Source organism: Stegodyphus dumicola, chromosome 1 (genome assembly GCF_044657685.1).
Source record: "Stegodyphus dumicola isolate Sdum_Otavi_A_Nest chromosome 1, ASM4465768v1".
NCBI lineage: Eukaryota > Metazoa > Arthropoda > Arachnida > Araneae > Eresidae > Stegodyphus > Stegodyphus dumicola.
The window spans coordinates 77,769,133-77,788,452 of NC_140768.1; the positions used below are offsets into that span (position 1 = coordinate 77,769,133).

Genomic DNA, 19,320 nt, shown 5'->3' on the forward strand with positions numbered 1-19,320 from the left:
AAAAACTTTGGTTATTGAAGATTTTAAAGAAATAATTTTTTTTTCCTTCTAATTTCAGAGTTCATTGGATAGTCACTATTAAAATAGGTATGAACGGTCTTAAAATGTCGTTCAATATTACTTTTCTTGGGAATCGCAACACTATTATTACACAACAAACAAATACACTTCCCTTTGTAATCAACGAAACAATATAGACGTTCCCATTCATTGTTAAAATAATATGTTCTTTTTCTTTTACATTTATCCATGAAGGGTTTTGAAAGAAAAGAATTATTTCGGATTACTTGGTAGTTTTAAATGCACGGTCTACTCGTGGTCTATTCAAAATACGATCACACACTAACAAAACATATGTGCGTGTTATTAGATACGCTCAAGGTTAGCAAACTGCTAATCTACGCACAATCCTAAACTCAACTGACTACTGTCTAACCACGTTAGCAAGAGCAGTTTGGCTGAGGGCCAAGATGGGTCAGTTTAATTGAAGGGTGTGGGCGAAAAGCGCGGGTATTTTTCCCTCTCGAAGGTCAAAGGGGTGTGGGTGAAATTGAAGGTTAGGGGACATTTAGTGTCTACCGGGCTACTGCACTCACCCCTACATAACTGATAGATGTGCCCACTTCCGCCCCAAACTGGATGTTTACATAGATCTGGAATACGTGGTCAGACAGTACTTGCTGTATATCACCGTTTGACAAGAGTAAGTAAATCGCTCTGGCTATCGTACATTTACACTAGTCCAGCGAGGGTGCATTAAAAATCAGGGCACCGCATTGCCTAACCCTGTTATAAAGGTTGCTTATAATATATATAGTTGTTTACAAATATGAGATATAAAGAAATCGCACAGTTGTTTACAAATATCAAATATAACGGAATTACACATAGAAAAATATGTTAGTATAAAAAAAACTGCAGCTAAACCTCGGGTAAGGTATATTATCGATTTCAAAATTCTGCAGGTGCAATTTTTACATGATTTGTCAAAATGTTTTGAAATTTAATCTGTAGTTCAGAGACATCACTCATGCAAGCAGGAATTTCACATTTTTATGAAATGTGAATTGAAAATGGAATTATTTTGGAATCTTGTCAGCACATTACTCTCTTAACCTGTTATGCATAATGATGTATTTGTATAAAATTGTATACAAAAATATTTTATGCTTTTAATACGAGGAATTTGCTGAACTGTAAATGTTAACAAACTATCTAGCTCTTTAAATGACAAAAATTTATAAAGTTGTTTTACAAGATTTATTTAAAGTACTTGCAAGAAATTGCAAAAGGTTTCTTTTTTTTTTTCCCTTTTAAAATTTAAGACAGCCAGAGGTATACAATATGGCAAGATATAATATAGGCATATAAAGAAAAATATATCTTAAATATACAATAGGTAAGAAGAATTATTAAACTAAATTAATATAATACATCAAGATATAATACAGTCATGTAAAGAAAAATATGTATTGACGGTGAAACACCCTGATGGCAAAGAGTCCCATTCCTCAGTACATATAGAAAAACAGCCATTTGTCTTCTTAATAATCCCTTTGATCTGAATCAGATCAAATCCATAAGTTCATTTGCCTTCATAACTTATAGGTCTCTTCAGCAGATCGTTTTGCCCGAAGGCAACACAACTAAGTAGATATTGTGCAGCAACTTCAAGATCATTCGAGGGAATGCCTTCATGAGGGAAGGTTGTCTGCTTCTACGCTGCGATCTGGTTCTTACCACGTGATTTTTTTCAGACGTACGTCCCGTCTCGCATTTTCGCTATGCCTAATGCACATTGTTCGGTCATTGTCAACCAAGCTTATGCTATTCTTCAATCGTTTGGTCATGAAATTGATGATCCTGACATCAAAGAGATTTTTGAAGTTCTACATAAAGTAGATGTTTTTAAGAAACGGCAAGCCTCTGAAATCGGCACTGCGCAAAGCTGAAAAGACTTTTTATGCTATGCTATAATGTTAAGGGAACATTGTGCTGCTGAGTAATATTATGAAAAAGATTACTTTAAGGATTATCCAAAGAGTGATCCGGTGGTGATGGAATTTACTAGAAGGCAAACTGAAAGGAAGAGAAAGCAGTTTCTCAAACCTGATAAGCCTAAAAATGATGAGTGAGAAAACTCCGACCAAAGTAGCAAAGATTATCACTGCTCCGGCTGCGGAACCGATGAAATCCAATACCAAGACGACTCCTGTTGCTGTCTCGACTTCCAAGGCAGTCACGAAGAATAGTTTTGAAGCACTTACTACAGCTCCTGCTCCTTTGCCCATGGACTGTGTTGAGAAAGCGGATAAAGAAGTTACCGATAGTTCGCATGACACGGCGAATAAGACTGATGGTAAAAATGAAAGACCTCCTCCGATTATCTGTCTAAGACCAGACATGAAATGGAGTTCAATAAACACCGCATTATGGATTACGTCGGTGTCCTGACTAGAGACAAAATTACTCTGATTTTTAACTCGATCGATCAAAGAGACAGAGCATTAGCTATGCTCATGAAGGATGAGGTGCAATTTAGCACATTTAGGCAGAAGAAAGAAACAAAATCTTAAAGTTGTTATCCGTGACCTACAAGAAGACTCAGTTGTTGAAGAAATTAAAACTGAACTGTATTTCCTGTACTCAGCGTCTTGCAGTTTACAAGGAAAATCGAGGGAAAAGAAGTAAAGCTCCCAGTTTTCTTTGATTTTCATTCAAGAGCAATGACGAAGGCAGGAGTATTTACAGAAGGAAAATGCTACTAGATCTCCGGGTCAAGTTCCGAAGATTCCGAAGTAACTGAAGCACGATGATATGCTTTAGATGCCAGCGTTATTGCCATGGCCAAATTTTCTGTTATAATGCGCCAAGATGTCTCAAGTGCGGACAGGGTCACCTGACCTACACCTGCAAACTTCCTAAAGATCAGAAACCTACATGCACGAACTGCAAAAAGGAACATATAGTGACATTGAAGATGTGCGAATTTCAGCCAAAAATTCGTGAAGCTACTACTAAGAAGAAATTGAATCCAGCGCTTTATCAGAAACATCGCCTCTGTTGTCTGAATTCCCAGCTTCGAAAGATGAAAATCTGCCATCAAAATCCCACTCAGATGCTACACCTGCAAAGAGGGATATTACGATGGATGAAAGTCTACAGTTGATTGCTCTCAAATTCTTAGAATTTGTGCAAAAATGCAAGAAAATTGAATCTCCACAAGAAAAAGTTCTACTTGCTTTGGGAATGGTAGAGCAAATGCTGAAAATGAACTTGTAATTTCTCCTATTTTCTCGGTAAGATGTTTTACGAGTTTTACCTTCTAGTTCTAAAGATTCTGATTGATGGCGCCACCTGATAGGCTCTTCTTCTAGATATACCGAAAACCAAGTCCAAAGTCCCTCCTCAACCTGTGACGTCCTGCTATCACCTCCCTCTTTCCATCTCCGACTCCTCCCCACTTACCCGTCCGGACTAATCAACGTCATGAGCCCATTCTGGGATAAGTATCATCGAGCCGGACATGTCGTATCATAAATGTGATATTTTGGCTAACACATAATGAATAAATGAATGAATGAACTTCAAGATTTTAACATTTGGCGCAAGTCGTAAAAGTTTTGAATGCAAATGCAATCAGGCTGAAATTGGCAAATAGCGAGAAATTTTTTATTAGCGATTTGTTAATTATGAATGCATTATATTTAAAACTGAACACATTATTTGGGCATTTAAATACATAATTGTTATTTGAAAGAGCAAAGCATCTCAAGTCAGAAAACCAGTTTCTTCATAATAATAATAAATTGCATAGCTTTTTACTTCCATATCAATGGCATAAAAGCCCTAACTTTCAAGTAGAAGTGCTTTTCTCAGGCACTAAAAAAGTAGTATGTTTAAGCTGCAGTTCTTTTATCTGCAAAATAATTATCTAAAATTAATTCCAGATGAAATGACACAGTACTGGTTACCAAACCATTTCTAAATAATTCAATCTTACCTCTGTGTAATTACCTTAATATACTGATAGGCCAAAACAAGCATTATTTCCGATACTTTCTGATTATTTACATGTGAATCATGCGATTCACAAAGCTATATCATCAAATCAGGCAACCAGTAATCATGACAATGCATTTATTTGGCAACTCAGGTATGTGTGTATAGCAGATGAGAACTGATTTCCCTCTTCAAATTAGACCTTAGCATAATATTTTTCCAATTTGCCGTTTATTAGAAATGTGAAATTATTGCATTTGTAATGTAATGTGTTTGCAATTTTTTTGTCACCTTAAGATGCTTGGATGTTATGTAATTTATATGATGTAATAAATAATGGATGTATCTTATAAATAAGAAATATACATATATTGTTATGTAGCGAATTTTAATTATTAATGTTTGTTTTAAGTTTCATTATTCTAGTTTTTTTTTTTTTTTTTATTTGTACTCATGTATATTTTAATCTGGTAAAAAGAGTATTAAGTTGTTAGGGCTTTATTTGGCTCGTTATTCTTGAGACTGTAGTGTAAACAAAGACAGGAAACGGTTGGAAGAGCCACCTGGTGCCTTTTACTACCAGTAAAGGCCTGGAGTAGGCCTTTTACTACCAGTTGTGTTGTCGCTTTCTTCGCTGGTGGCCTTTTTACTAATGGCATTTGAAACAAAAATCGTCTTGCTTTCGCTTTGTTAGATTTGCAATGTTTCTTTCAGTAAGCTTAGGTAATTGGACTTTCTTATAGCTTAGTTTCCGCTTGTTAGTTGGGGGGGACACTTTACTTTCCTGCGTTGTGAGTACAGATGTTTGGCTTCATTGTCAGATTTTTCTGGTTTTTGATTCACCGTGGGGGTGGAATCTTCTCAGTTAAAGATAAAGTAAAATTCTGGCATTGGTAAGATTTAATTTGATGATTTTTTGTAGGCCTATGAAATTTTTGGGGGGCGCAGAGGAGAGTTTACTTTGGTGCCTGCACCATGTTAGAAGTCATTCAGATTCTGATTTTGAGCAAGAAAGAAAAAGGGAGAAAAAGAGTGTGGGGGCTTGACCCCTTGCGGGTCTTACTCTCGGGAGCGGCGTGTACCAGCGGGCTGCAGACTTGAATTTCTCTCAGCTTTCAGCTGATGAGAATTTTGCTTGAGAAAAAGTGCTCTACGCAAAATATAGCTTCGATGCTTCTTTATTACACTTTTCCGAGAACTTTAATTAGAGATTTAATTTATTTTCGAGGTGATGCAGATACCAGTGGGTTCCTTGTTTATCTTGCCTAGTGCCTTTCCAGTTTAGGTCCTTTCAAGGCGTTTTTCCCTGGTTTACTGAAGTGTTCCTGATAAAGACTGTTCCTGATTTAAAAGAAGCATCCTTGTGTTTTCCTTGGGTCTTGATTTTATTGAAGCATTAGCGTTCCTGATTTAAAAGAAGCTGCCTCATAGCAGTATTTTTCTTGGGGTTTTGACTTAATTGAAGTGTTCTTGATAGCAGTATGTATCATTGACCTACATCCGGCAAGCAGCACGATTTGGGTTATGTGGATTTCTTTGAAGGTCAATGAAATAAGTTGGACTATCTGTTGAACTATCTAAAACTCTGTATTAATCATTCGATGATCGAATTCCTGACTTCGAGTCAACGAAATGAGCTGGACAATCTGTTGAACTATTAAAACTCTGTATTTACCCATCAATGATGGCACTCCAAAGAAATAGGAGTTTGATGTATGGAACTTCACCCTGTGAGTGATGATTTTTTTTATATCTTGTTTTTTCTATTTACAAATATTCCTGAATTAAGTAATGTTAAATTATGTAAATATACCGAAAATTAAGTAGTAATAATTTGTAATATATTGTAAACTGAGAGGTGATTTGAGAAGCTTGAGTTAATTACCAGTTATTTAAAGTCTGTAAATAAAGGTTTAAAGATTTGTTTACCAGCTTAATTTAGTGAGCTATTGTATGTCAAAATTAGTAACTTACAAATTATTGTATGTCATTATGCTATTGTATGTCAAAATTAGTAACTTACAAATTAATATGACTATGTTAATTTTGGAATGAGAATGAGTGTTATTTTCATCTTAAGGTTTCTTAATTACTGTAAGGTGTAATTTGGTGTGGTATTCTTTGTTATTTTTGCTTAGTATTATTATGGTAGGGAACTGATCAGTTTACCCAGTTCACTTATGTTAGAATTATTCAAGAAATTAATAAATGTGTTTGTCTTATAATTTTATTGCATTTATTTATCTTATGTATATATTTTTTGGGTGGTCTGTCATGTCCCTCCATTTGTTTGAGCCATGAGGCTTTTAAGAAACAAGGAGTTTTTATTGAAATTTGGATTATTATTTTTCCCTAGTGGGCTTCACAACATGCCCTATTGTACTAACTCATTACCATTATACGATTGGTCTTATGATATGATTGTTCATATGATTTATTTTGATTTTTAGTTAGTGTGTCCAGCACCTAGAAAGTTTAAAAAGTATAAAACACCTAATTATCAGTTATTTAACAATACAACTCCTGGTGTAATAGTGGGGGATGCTATTTCTTATGACAGCAGGTCATCTTTAGTCATCCTCCGTACATCTTTAACAGCTTAACAATATGTTGATATCATCCTGCAGGCAGTTACTTTGCTCTTTATGGAACATCATCCAGGAGCAATTTTCCAACAAGATAATGCCAGGCCACATACCGCTCACATATCTTTGGACTGTCTCCATGCGGTTGATACTCTTCCTTGGCCAGCAAGGTCACCAGACCTTTCACCAGTCGAGCATGTCTGGGACATGGTAGGCCTCCAGATTCAAACACCACAAAATATTACAGATCTGGAGCGACAACTGATGAATGTATCGTAGGATGACATTAGGAACCTCTACCACTCCTTGCATTGACAAATTCAAGCATGCATCGCTGCCAGGGGCAGTTTGACCAACTAGTAATTTGAACACTCAATGGGTGATTATAAGCCATGAACAGGTACTATGACCTTGACTTTTTAATCACTTTATTATGTGTGTATGAGCTATATAGTTATTCAATTTCATCACAAACAACCACTTCCTTCATGGTGCTTCAATTTTTTTGCAAAAGACTGTATGCATATATATATATATATAACAAATATGTTTCATAAGAATAAATTGAATTTAATTTAAAAAATTAAATTTAAATACATATTTAATTAAATATGCTTTGCGTCATTGCTGCAAGGAATGAAATTTAAATTTAAACAAATTTAAATTCTAAACAAATACATATAAAAGTAAAAAAGCAAATTTAAATTCTAAAAAAAAAAAGCCAAAATAATTAAAAGTAATTTAAAAAAATGTGCAAACATGTAAAAGATTTAATTCTCGAACTAATCTACAATATCATTTAAATTCAGAAGCATAAGCAAATCAAGTGCAAAATCTATTCATGAAAATAAATCTACTAATTTAATAAATTAAAATTAAATTAAACAATTTTTTTAAAATGCATATGTGAATGACCGTAGAGTAGAATCATTCAATTCGTGTTTCGTCATTCATGCAGGCAAGGGTAAAAGTCAAAACCAAAAGTAATTCCAATAAAGTGGTACCCTTAGAAATTAGCATTTAAGTATTAACATTTAAGAATTAAAGTTCAAAAAGGAAAATACTAATGAAGTCTTTTGAGTAACAAGCAAGTAAAGTGAAGAATTAAACTTTTTCTTAAAAAATTAAATTTTTTAAAAATTAATTTTTTATAAAATAATAAAAAAATCTAGAAACCAATGTATTTTAGAATGTATTAAAGATTTAATTCTCGAACTAATCTACAATATCATTTAAATTCAGAAGCATAAGCAAATCAAGTGCAAAATCTATTCATGAAAATAAATCTACTAATTTAATAAATTAAAATTAAATTAAACAATTTTTTTAAAATGCATATGTGAATGACCGTAGAGTAGAATCATTCAATTCGTGTTTCGTCATTCATGCAGGCAAGGGTAAAAGTCAAAACCAAAAGTAATTCCAATAAAGTGGTACCCTTAGAAATTAGCATTTAAGTATTAACATTTAAGAATTAAAGTTCAAAAAGGAAAATACTAATGAAGTCTTTTGAGTAACAAGCAAGTAAAGTGAAGAATTAAACTTTTTCTTAAAAAATTAAATTTTTTAAAAATTAATTTTTTATAAAATAATAAAAAAATCTAGAAACCAATGTATTTTAGAATGTATTAAAGATTTAATTCTCGAACTAATCTACAATATCATTTAAATTCAGAAGCATAAGCAAATCAAGTGCAAAATCTATTCATGAAAATAAATCTACTAATTTAATAAATTAAAATTAAATTAAACAATTTTTTTAAAATGCATATGTGAATGACCGTAGAGTAGAATCATTCAATTCGTGTTTCGTCATTCATGCAGGCAAGGGTAAAAGTCAAAACCAAAAGTAATTCCAATAAAGTGGTACCCTTAGAAATTAGCATTTAAGTATTAACATTTAAGAATTAAAGTTCAAAAAGGAAAATACTAATGAAGTCTTTTGAGTAACAAGCAAGTAAAGTCAAGAATTAAACTTTTTCTTAAAAAATTAAATTTTTTAAAAATTAATTTTATTTTTTATAAAATAATAAAAAAATCTAGAAACCAATGTATTTTTACAGAATCATTGGTTTCTAGATTTTTTATTATTTTATAAAAAATTAATTTTTAAAAAATTTAATTTTTTAAGAAAAAGTTTAATTCTTGACTTTACTTGCTTGTTATTCAAAAGACTTCATTAGTATTTTCCTTTTTGAACTTTAATTCTTAAATGTTAATACTTAAATGCTAATTTCTAAGGGTACCACTTTATTGGAATTACTTTTGGTTTTGACTTTTACCCTTGCCTGCATGAATGACGAAACACGAATTGAATGATTGGAGAGTTACGTTTGGAGGCAACTTCCCCTTGATAAGTCTGTCTCCTGCCTACTCTACGGTCATTCACATATGCATTTTTTTAAAAAATTGTTTAATTTAATTTTAATTTATTAAATTATTAGATTTATTTTCATGAATAGATTTTGCACTTGATTTGCTTATGCTTCTGAATTTAAATGATATTGTAGATTAGTTCGAGAATTAAATCTTTTACATGTTTGCACATTTTTTTTTTAAAATTACTTTAAATTATTTTGGCTTTTTTTTTTTAGAATTTAAATTTGCTTTTTACTTTTATACGTATTTGTTTAGAATTTAAATTTGTTTAAATATATATAACAAATATTCTATCATTCGTAGAAAGCTAATCTAAAGCAAATTTAAATTAAAATTATGAAAATTTAATTGTATACAAATAAAAAATTATTATTGCTAACTAATTTGCAATATCATTCAAATTCAGAGAGCATATACATATGCTAATATACTATATATATATATATATATAATTCAGAGATCATATGAAGAGCATTGCACCAAAGAAATTTCATTGGTAATAAAATTGCTAATAGAGTACAAAGTCCGTAATCCGTGTTGCAAATATGACTTATTGTAAACCCTTTTCTGCATCATCTCTTCTCCTTGAAATAATTCTAATTTTTACATAAGGTTTAGTTTTTACTTTAAAGGGATATAGCAATTATTTCTACTTTTTTTAACTGCCACTGATTGTATTAAGAACGGACTGTTCCAGCCTAATTAATATGCAAAAACAAAACTCGAGGTTATGTCATATGGAAAGCTGGGTCATGCTGACAGCTGATTGGCTGCCGTGAAATGACGTCATGTCTACTTCATGTATAAATATCTCACATCGCTCTAGTTTAGCCCTTCCTTTTCTCATCAATCTTTGTGCAGTAGCTGACCCAGTACCATAGGCGGTGAGTGCAGTGATTTTTGACTTTTATTATGATTCTAATAGTTTGCTGTTTTTGGTACCTTCGGGTATGGAAAAAAGTCCTTTTTTAGGACACCAAATGATCTTTCTGATGACGATGACCTTCAGACCAGAATTCTGAATGCTCATTTCAAGCATCAACTTCGCAATAAAAAAAATGAAGAAAAGAAGATTTTGTCAAGAAAAACCCTGAGAAGCAGATGCCTCCGTTAACTCCCACTACTGAAAAAACACCTTATGTACAAGATAAAAAAGTAGCAGACGTGATGACATTCATTAACGATCAAGGAGCTAATGCATTTGTGGAATTACTGATGAAAACTTCTCGTTTCGGAGGAACCCCAGCATCGAAACAAGATCGCCTGCTTCTTCTGTTTCCTCAGCTGTATCTAGTAGTAATAAAACATTCCCTAAACGTAAGTCTAAACCCAAGTTATGTAAAGGCAAAAATAATTCTCATGCCAAGTCCTTTTTCATAACTCAAGCTAATGTTAACCACTTGGAGGAAAATGATGACAGTTGGATTTTTGGTACTGCCACATCTAATCATTTTTGTAAAAATCATGAATTATACAATACTTTGTCTCCTGTGAAAAATGAGAACATGCTGGTAGCTGTTGATGGGGCAACTTTTCCAATTCATGGGAAAGGCACTATTAATATGAAATTTGGGGATGAAATTATTTTGTTTAAGGATGTTTAATACTCACCTGAACTAAGACAAAATTTAATATCTGGACCTAAGATGGATATCAAGGGGAAAGGTTTTATGGTAAAAATGGGCAAATTAAAATTACTGATGATGAAAATGAAACTATTTTTAAGGCTAAGTTGATAGGAGGTAATTATCACATATTCCTGAAAGTAGTGAAAAAGGGGTTCAAATCAGTGAAATTTGAGGCATCTAGTTCAACATAACAATAGTGAATTATGGCATGATCAGTTTGGTCATATAAATTATGGTGCTATTGTCAGGACTAGTAAGAGACATTCAGTTCAAGGCCTTCCTGTGTTAAAGCACTTACCTAATTTATTTTGTGGACATTGCCAAATCAATAAGCAAAGACAAATTTCCTACAGACCTTTAGAAGGTATTCAAGTGAAGAAACAGCTTGAAAGGGTTTTTTCTGACGTATTGGGACGTATTAACATTCCAGGTAGGAATAGTGAACGTTATTTCGTTTCTTTTATTCATGAATATTCTCATTATGTGGTAGTGTACCCCATTGTAGAGAGAAACCAGGTATTTGAAGTCTTTGAAAGGCTGGCACATGCTGAAAGATCTCAAGACACTTCAGGGTATAGTCAGGGACACTGTAATAAAAATGGAGTAAAGCACGAATTTACAGATACATATACTCCAGAACGAAATGGAGTTTGTGAGAGATTCAATTAGACAGCTCTCAACAATGTACGTGCAATTTTACATGACAGTGGTACGAGTCCTGAATTTTGGTCAGATGCAGTAATGTATTTTGCATATTCATTTAACAGAATTTGTCATAAAGGTCAAGATAAAACCCCATTCGAATTCCCTAAGCGGAAACCATCAGTATGTCACCTTAACCCTTTGAGGGGTGGTATATAAAATAATTTTAATTGCGGTAAAGTTTTGAATGTATTACAATTAGGACACAAAATTGAGACTTTAAAAAAAAAAAAAAAAATCTAGAGTGAAATCCTGAAATTTGAGGGCCAGTATATATTTTATACTGGTGCCCCTCTATGATACTTTTTTCCTCACATAGCTGCCAATTGTTAATTTTTGTTTTTTTCCTCTAGTTTTGCGAACTTTTTATGTGCATCTACAAAGATGTGTGCTCGAGTACAGTTATGCAAGACTGAAGGCAAAAAACTTTTTAAATTTTGAAAGAAATTTAAAATTAGAAAATAAAATTTATGTTTTTCGCACTTTGATGATGCCACCCAGCTGAATATAATTATGTCAAATATGGGTAAACAGATTTTTAAAGTGATTTAAATTCAATATTATTATTTTATGAAAACTTTTAGCAAATTTGCATGCACCGCATCATGCTGTAACTGAGCTAGTATAACGTTACAAAAAGATGTTACTCAGACAAAAAATTTTTAAAAAAATTAAAAATGAAACACTTAAAATTCTGTTGAAGCTTAAAATTATGTATGAAAAAATATGTTGCATTTTTGAAGTTATTATATTTAATGCTTTAGATGATAAAAAAAAAGAGTACACTTCATGCTATGATAGCAAGAATCGCCACCTAGACGCACTTTCGATTATGCTGTTAAACGATTTTATTATTTGATACACCTCAAAGCTCTTATTTCAATCAAAACTTTAAAAACTAAAATATTTGCCACTTTTTTTCCCTTCCAAAGATAACCAGTTTCTATGGCCAGTTCTGCATCTAAAACTGGCCATAGAAATATTTCCCTTAATTCACCACCTGTGAAGACTAAACCTCGTACTTGTATCCTAATTCCAAGGGGAGAATTTTTCTTGTATTCCTTAGTCTCTCATCTGAAATTAATAAAGACCTAAAGAATAAAAGCACGCTTTCAAATCAGCAGTTTCTCTATTGCACTAAGAAATGGACCTAAAGTGCATTTCAATTTCCCGTACTTTTAGAGCTTTGCCTTTGTATGATGTTATCACAGTCCCTTTGTGAAGATGGCATGACCCCTGCGTGACAAATTTGTTGCTGTCAACTGTCACTTTCGCTACATTCTAAGATTTTGGAAAACCCAAAACAACGGATGTGTTTGGGGCCTAACAATGTCACATTTAACATCTACAGTTGTGTAACGTTTTTTGACGGCAGACAAGTCTTTCTCATGGGAAAGGGTGGAGTGCTGAAATTAAAATTTTAGCTACACAGAGAGGAATGAGAAACTCAGTATTGTAAACAAGAAAGAAAATTAAACTAATATATTTGTATTCAGTCCTATGACAGGGTTAGTAAACTTTCCATACACTCATGAACATAATACTGAATCCTAAACAACTTATAAATTAATCATAAACAAATTATTGCATCATAAACTATAACAATATAAAGAAATTCTGTCATCTCACAGAGCAGAGAAGGAAAAGCCTGGTGCTGCCATCTATTGGCAAGGTACCCTCGGTAGAGCACCGGTATATATTATATACCGGTCTTAAAAACGTATACATAATCTTCTTTTAATTATCAGTTAAAAATTTGGCAAACATCCGGTATATATTATATACTGGTGCCCTTCAAAGGGTTAAAGCAATCGGAACAGTTGCCTATGTGGAAATTCCAAAAGCTAAAAGAAACTCTAAGCTTGATCTAAAAGCTACGAAGGGCTGATTAATAGGATACAGTGTAAGAACAAAAGGGTACAAAATTTGGTTGGAAAATGAATAAAAAGGAGTAGAAGCCCCAAATGCTACTTTTAAAGAGTCAGTTGGAATGCAGAGAAGTTGCAGTGGAGCTGCACTAGGCACCCTTCCTGATTTGGAATCTGAAGAGAGGGTCGAGTTCCAATCTATTGATACTCCAGTTGGCTACTCCCCTGAAACAGAGGAAAGAATTGATACCAGTGTACCCTCTTCTATACCTAACACTGACACTCAGTCCACATTGAGACAGGTAACTTGGCTTCATAAACCTGTTCCAAGGCCAGACGGCACTCGTACAGATGTGTACTATTTCGAGAAAGGGTCTAATCAAAGACTACGATAGCCAAATGATGTGGAAAAGTATTGCACTGAGAATAATATTCAATATGATCCTACTTTGTTTGATTTCAAGGGAAGCAATACTTATAGTGGTGAAATCGACTCAACCTGCACTCCCTCAACGTCATATACCCAAGACAGCTGCTGACTAAAGGTTTCAATTCCGAACAATTATAACCAAGGAATGAAATCCACAGAAAAGGATAAATGGATAGAGGCGATGGAAGAGGAAATGGCCAACATGCGAAAACATAAGATATGGCATCTTGTTCCACTTTCTGGAGACAAGACTCTACTAGGTTGCAGGTGGATCTTTAACATTAAACGTGACAAATTTGGAAACATTGTTCGTTTTAAAGCTCGTTTGGTGGCTCAGGGTTATCAGCAAATTAAATACGATACCTATGATGAAACCTACTCACCTGTAGTCAACTTTTCAGTAATAAGGCTCTTTTTCTTTCTCCTAGTTGCACACCTTGGATGGGAAAACATAAGTGCGACGTAAAAAGTGCCTACCTCTACGCTCCTTTATCTGAGGAAATTTACATGCCCCAACCTCAGGGTTTTGTGGAGTGAGATAAAGAAACTTTTGTGTGTCGTTTAGATAGGGCTTTGTATGGTCTGCATCAGAGTGGACAATTATGGTATGGTACTATGCGTTAGATAGAACACTATGTAACCTAGGGTTTACCAAGTTTGATTGGTGTAATTGTGTCTGTCAATTTAAAGAGTTTGTCATTCTGTTGGTTTATGTTGATGACATTGTTGTGTTCGGAAAAAGTGAAAAGGGAAAGGGATATTAAAAATTCTAAGTTCACATTTTGATTTGAAAATTTTGGGTAAAACAATAAATTTCTTGGGTGTAGAATTTGAATATGAGAACAATAGCGTCCTAATTCATCAGCAATTATATATAGAAGACATAGTTAACTGATTCAAGTCTTTTAAAATACAAATTACCTCCATCCCAATAGTTAAAAGTGTGAAATACTCAAAGTCAGAGTACACAAGAAAAAACAACTGAGATGATAAATTATCCTTATAGAAATGTTTTAGATGCCTCTTGTTTCTTTGCAATCGTACTCGTCCAGATATAGCCTATGCTGTTAATATATTTTCTCAGTTTCACAGCAATTCTGGTAAATTTCACTGGGAAGGATAACTTAAACTTTTACGATATGTTTCAAATACCAGACACTACAAACTTAAACTGGTATGCAAGAAACTGAAGCTCAATATTCAGATTTGGACTCTGAATTCAAGCAGAGACAATATGGTGTCCATTGGCTTTTGACAAATAGCTTTTTTGGGAGAATCACCTGTATCTATCTTGGCGTATATTTAAAGAAAGGGGAGTGAGTTTGTCTACTATGGAGGCTGAATTTATTTCCATGACTGAATCAGCAAAATAATTGGTTTGGTTTAAAAACATTTTGGATGAATGCATTCAGTTTAAAATTACAAGTAACTATGTTTCAAAACCTATATTGTTTACGGATAACATGGCTACTATAAGTTTTACAAAATCACCCATTAAAAACTCAAGGACAAAACATATAGATGTGAAGCTATTCTTTATTCGTGACTTACTGAATAGAGAAATTTTTTATCTAAAATATGTTCCAAGCAAAGATAATCTGGCTGGTCCCATTAAAAAACCACTGACTAAACATTACTTAATAAGATTTTGTGGAGAAATTTTCTTATAAAATTTCTTTTTTTGTGTATTTAACTTTAAATTAAGAGTTTGGTTTAGATGTTTCAATTTTTGACTCTTTTGGACTGTACGATTGAAAAAAAAAAAAAAAAAATGATGATGTAAGTCATAGTATGATGAATATTAGATAATGTAAAAATTGTATAGAATGAATGTTGTGTGAATGACCAGAGCCCTGGGTAAATGCATTGAATGTATGATCATACATATGCCTTTGTATTATTTTGTATCATTATGGACTTTTGCATTATGGTAGAACTTTGAAAAATGGGATAAGATGTGCATATCGTCCCCAAAATATCTTGAAAAAAATTTGAATTGAATGGAGTTGTGTATTCTTACATTTATATTTATTTATTCTCGTTTTGAATTTTATAAAAATACTGGCATTCAGTTTTTGTTTGTTTGTTTGTTTGTTTCAGGTTGGAAGTGATGATGTTGAGGGGCATTTGTTACAAATATGACTTATTGTAACCCCTTTTCTGCATCATCTCTCCTCCTTGAAATAATAAGAACGTACTGTTCCAGCCTAATTAATATGCAAAAATGAAACTCAAGGTTACGTCATCTGGAAAGCTGGGTCATGCCGACAGCTGATTGGCTAGCGTGAGATGATGTCATGTCTGCTTCATGTATAAATATCTCGCATCGCTCTGGCTTAGCCCTTCTTGTTCTTCTTGTTCCTGTTTCCATTCCTCCTTGTGCGCTGTTCCAGTTCTCATTCGGAGATGTTCTTTGCGATGTGTGTCGCCCAGTGTTAAGTGCCTCTTCAGTGCCGTAGTTCCAGGCAATGTTGGTTTTTCCATGGTTAAGCAGCGATAAATCTCAAGTTGTGGTTCCCGGTGAGCAATTGCCATGGGCGGCATCCTGTTCCAAGGTTAAGCGGCGACGAATCTCAAGTTGGGGCTCCCGAGAGCAACTGCCGTGGATGGCATCCAGTTCCACGGTTAAGCGGCGATGAATCTCATGTTTTGGTTTCCGGTAAGCAACTGCTGTAGGCGGTATCATTAATAATAATATAATGGTTGGTTTGAAAATCTATTTATACCCGAGGCTCGGCGACATTTGAATTTGGTTGGTTTACCTGATGACTCAAAAATAGTCCCGATTGTTGACCACTGTTCAGTGCATATTTCACTTAAAGTTTTAGTGAAAGACAATGTATCCGTATTATTCTTCCCTCCAAATTGTACATCTGTCAATCAGCCTATGGATATGGGAACAGTACATGCGCTGAAACGCAAATATAAAGTAGCAGTTTTAAAATCTATGTTAAATTTCTTGAACAATGGCAAAACTATTCAAGACGTCAATGTTGCGTAGAATATCGCAAGATCGTGGGAGGATGGGTCTCCAGATACGTAAAAAATGCTTGAAATCATTTATGGCCAGCTACCATATTTCAAGCTGAGGATGATGAAGATGATAGCCATGAATTCGAAGGTATTGCAAACTAAAGGTGAAATTTTCCAGTTATTGGATTTTGTAAAGAAATGTGGAGAAGCGGTAATAAATAAAGATTATATAACATAAGTTTTTCATTGCAACGACAATGCCCCAATCATCAATCAACGGACGGCAAAATCTGTAGTATGGTTCTAGATCCAGAAAATAACGCTTTCGATAGTGATGAAAGTGACAGAGATATTATTGGAAACGAAAAAATTTTGATTGACAAGTTCGTCGGTATTCTCGACACAGCAATTACAGGACTTGGACAGTGGAACTTTGTAACTGAACAAGAAATTATGTCTGTTTATAGAATTAAAGAGGAAGTATTAGCACAAAAAATCGAAGCAACTTAAACAACTTACATTGAAAGAAATGTTTAATAAAGTAAACAAATAAATATTAAGCTTTTTTTTTATTGTTGTTGTAAATTTTGATACCTTTTAGATCATAATTGCGCTTTATTTTATAAATTACGGTTTCATATTTTTAATTGTATAATTTCTGCATGCCATCTTACCAGATTTAAATTGATGATCTCCAATGCGGAAAAACCCCTAATCCGGAATCACCAAAGTCTCGATGAGTCCGGATTACGGACTTTGTACTGTATATGTAATTCCTTCCACATCACACAGCTTAACATTATGTTACAGTTTTGGATTTTAGTTTATTATGGTTAATTAATCACAAATTACATTGATATTTATTAATATATGCTGGTAAATGCCATTATTATTTTGTATTATTTATCACATTAACCAAAGATATAGTTATTATTAATACTAAGTGGATTTTTCACTTTGACTGTAACTTATACAAACACATACATGCAATAGTTACATGAAAAGTTTATTCACATAGTATCAAAACACAGATTAGACAAACAATTTAAATCTTAATAAAGTAAAAAACAATGCAATATTTAAGTCATTCTAAACTACCTGCCTGATTTAGAGATATCTTTCATAATAATTTGGTATCAGTATGCATACAATTTTTTCCAGCTTGAGATACAATTACTTTTAATTGGTATTTATTTATAATCTTAACAAATTCTTTTGAAGTAATAAAAGTAGACATTGAATGAAACAATTTTTAAAGACCAAGAAAGATTTTTATAAGAAGAACTTTTCACTGTTAATTAAACTTATAAATGAATTATATTTGAATACTGTAACTAAGTCACATAAATTGATACAATATACTTATTCACATAAGTTACTATAATAAATTTGTTTGCATAATTAACTTTATTCTTCTATATAAATTCACATTAAAAAAATTTACACAAACCTCAGACTCTTTAATAGTTTCAACTTTAGCAACAAAAGCAAGATGACAAATTTCAGGTTCGATAGAATTGAATCTTTCGCCATTAAAGTTCTTGTAAAAAATATCTGCAGATAACTAAAAATGAAAACTATTTATTTAGTAATAGCTTTTTTTATCATATATTAATATCAAATTACTTATTTTTTATTATATTGCAAATGACCTTGCATAAACTACTAAAGAAAACTATTAATAAATGCACTTACTGAAACAGAAAGAATAAGAAACAGAGAGAGAAATCAAAATTTTCATAAATTTTGCACTAATTCATTCACTACTCATAAAATCCATACGTGACATCTTTTGTATATCAAAACTGAAAAATGTTCTTTTTCGATCAAGGAAAAAAAAAGAGGGGGTTTAATTTAAAATTCCAATATTTTTCCTCCTTAGATTAGAACATTTGGTACTATTCCGATTAAGGGGCCGTAAAAAATTGCAGCGAAAATATATGCGCAAAAGCGCCAAATCTAGCAAACGTGCTCATTTAACCACGCGCCAAATCTAGCGAATGTGCTGAAGTGTGTCAATTTGAAAAGTTCTATATTTATAAGTCGGCAATGAAATACTAGCTTAATTTTTTAATTCTTTTCTAATATTGCTATGGGTTTAACAATTTGAGAATTACCCAATGACGAAAAATCTGCAATACAATTTTTTCAAAGAGCAGGCATCATTCATGATAGAAAATTATGTTCGAACAACTACGAGATGAAATTATGCTTTAGCGGTAACTCAGTAGCGAAATGGCGGTGCAGGAAAGAAACCTGTAAGAAAGGATTAAGTCAAAATTGGTTCGAATGATAGAAAATCCCCTTCCTTACAACCATTAAGTTAATCTATTTTTGGTGTCAGGAGATGACATCTATTGAATTTTGTGAACTCCAGCTGAAGATGAACCACAATACAACTGTAGACTGGAACAGTTACAGGCGTGAAGTGTGTGCCGCAACTTTATTTACTCGGTCTAACTTGAAAATCGGCGAATGGAGCAAAATTATTGAAGTAGATAAAAGCCTTTTCAGTAAAAGAATGAATGACATTGGACGGTTTCTTCCACCACAATGTGTTTTCGGTGGATTATGCAGAGAATCGAATGAAGGTTTTCGCTGTTCCAGAACGATCAGCGAAAACTTTATTGAATGTCATAAAAGAAAATATCGCAGAAGGAAGCATTATTCATACTGACTGCTGGAAATCATACAAATCGGATGAACTGCAAAATACCAGTTTTTTAACATTTTACTGTCAATCACAACTACAA

The 19,320-nt window shown here is 33.0% G+C and overlaps 1 protein-coding gene across 1 annotated transcript in view; it reads right to left on the reverse strand.

The window, feature by feature from the left end:
• LOC118182147 (BRCA1-associated protein) overlaps positions 1–19,320 on the reverse strand; it is a 97,859-nt gene that overhangs the window by 43,197 nt on the left and 35,342 nt on the right. Inside the window, exon 6 of the mRNA XM_085816558.1 lies at positions 18,018–18,131. Coding sequence (XP_085672684.1) covers positions 18,018–18,131 — 114 coding nt within the window. The remainder of the gene's footprint in view (positions 1–18,017; positions 18,132–19,320) is intronic.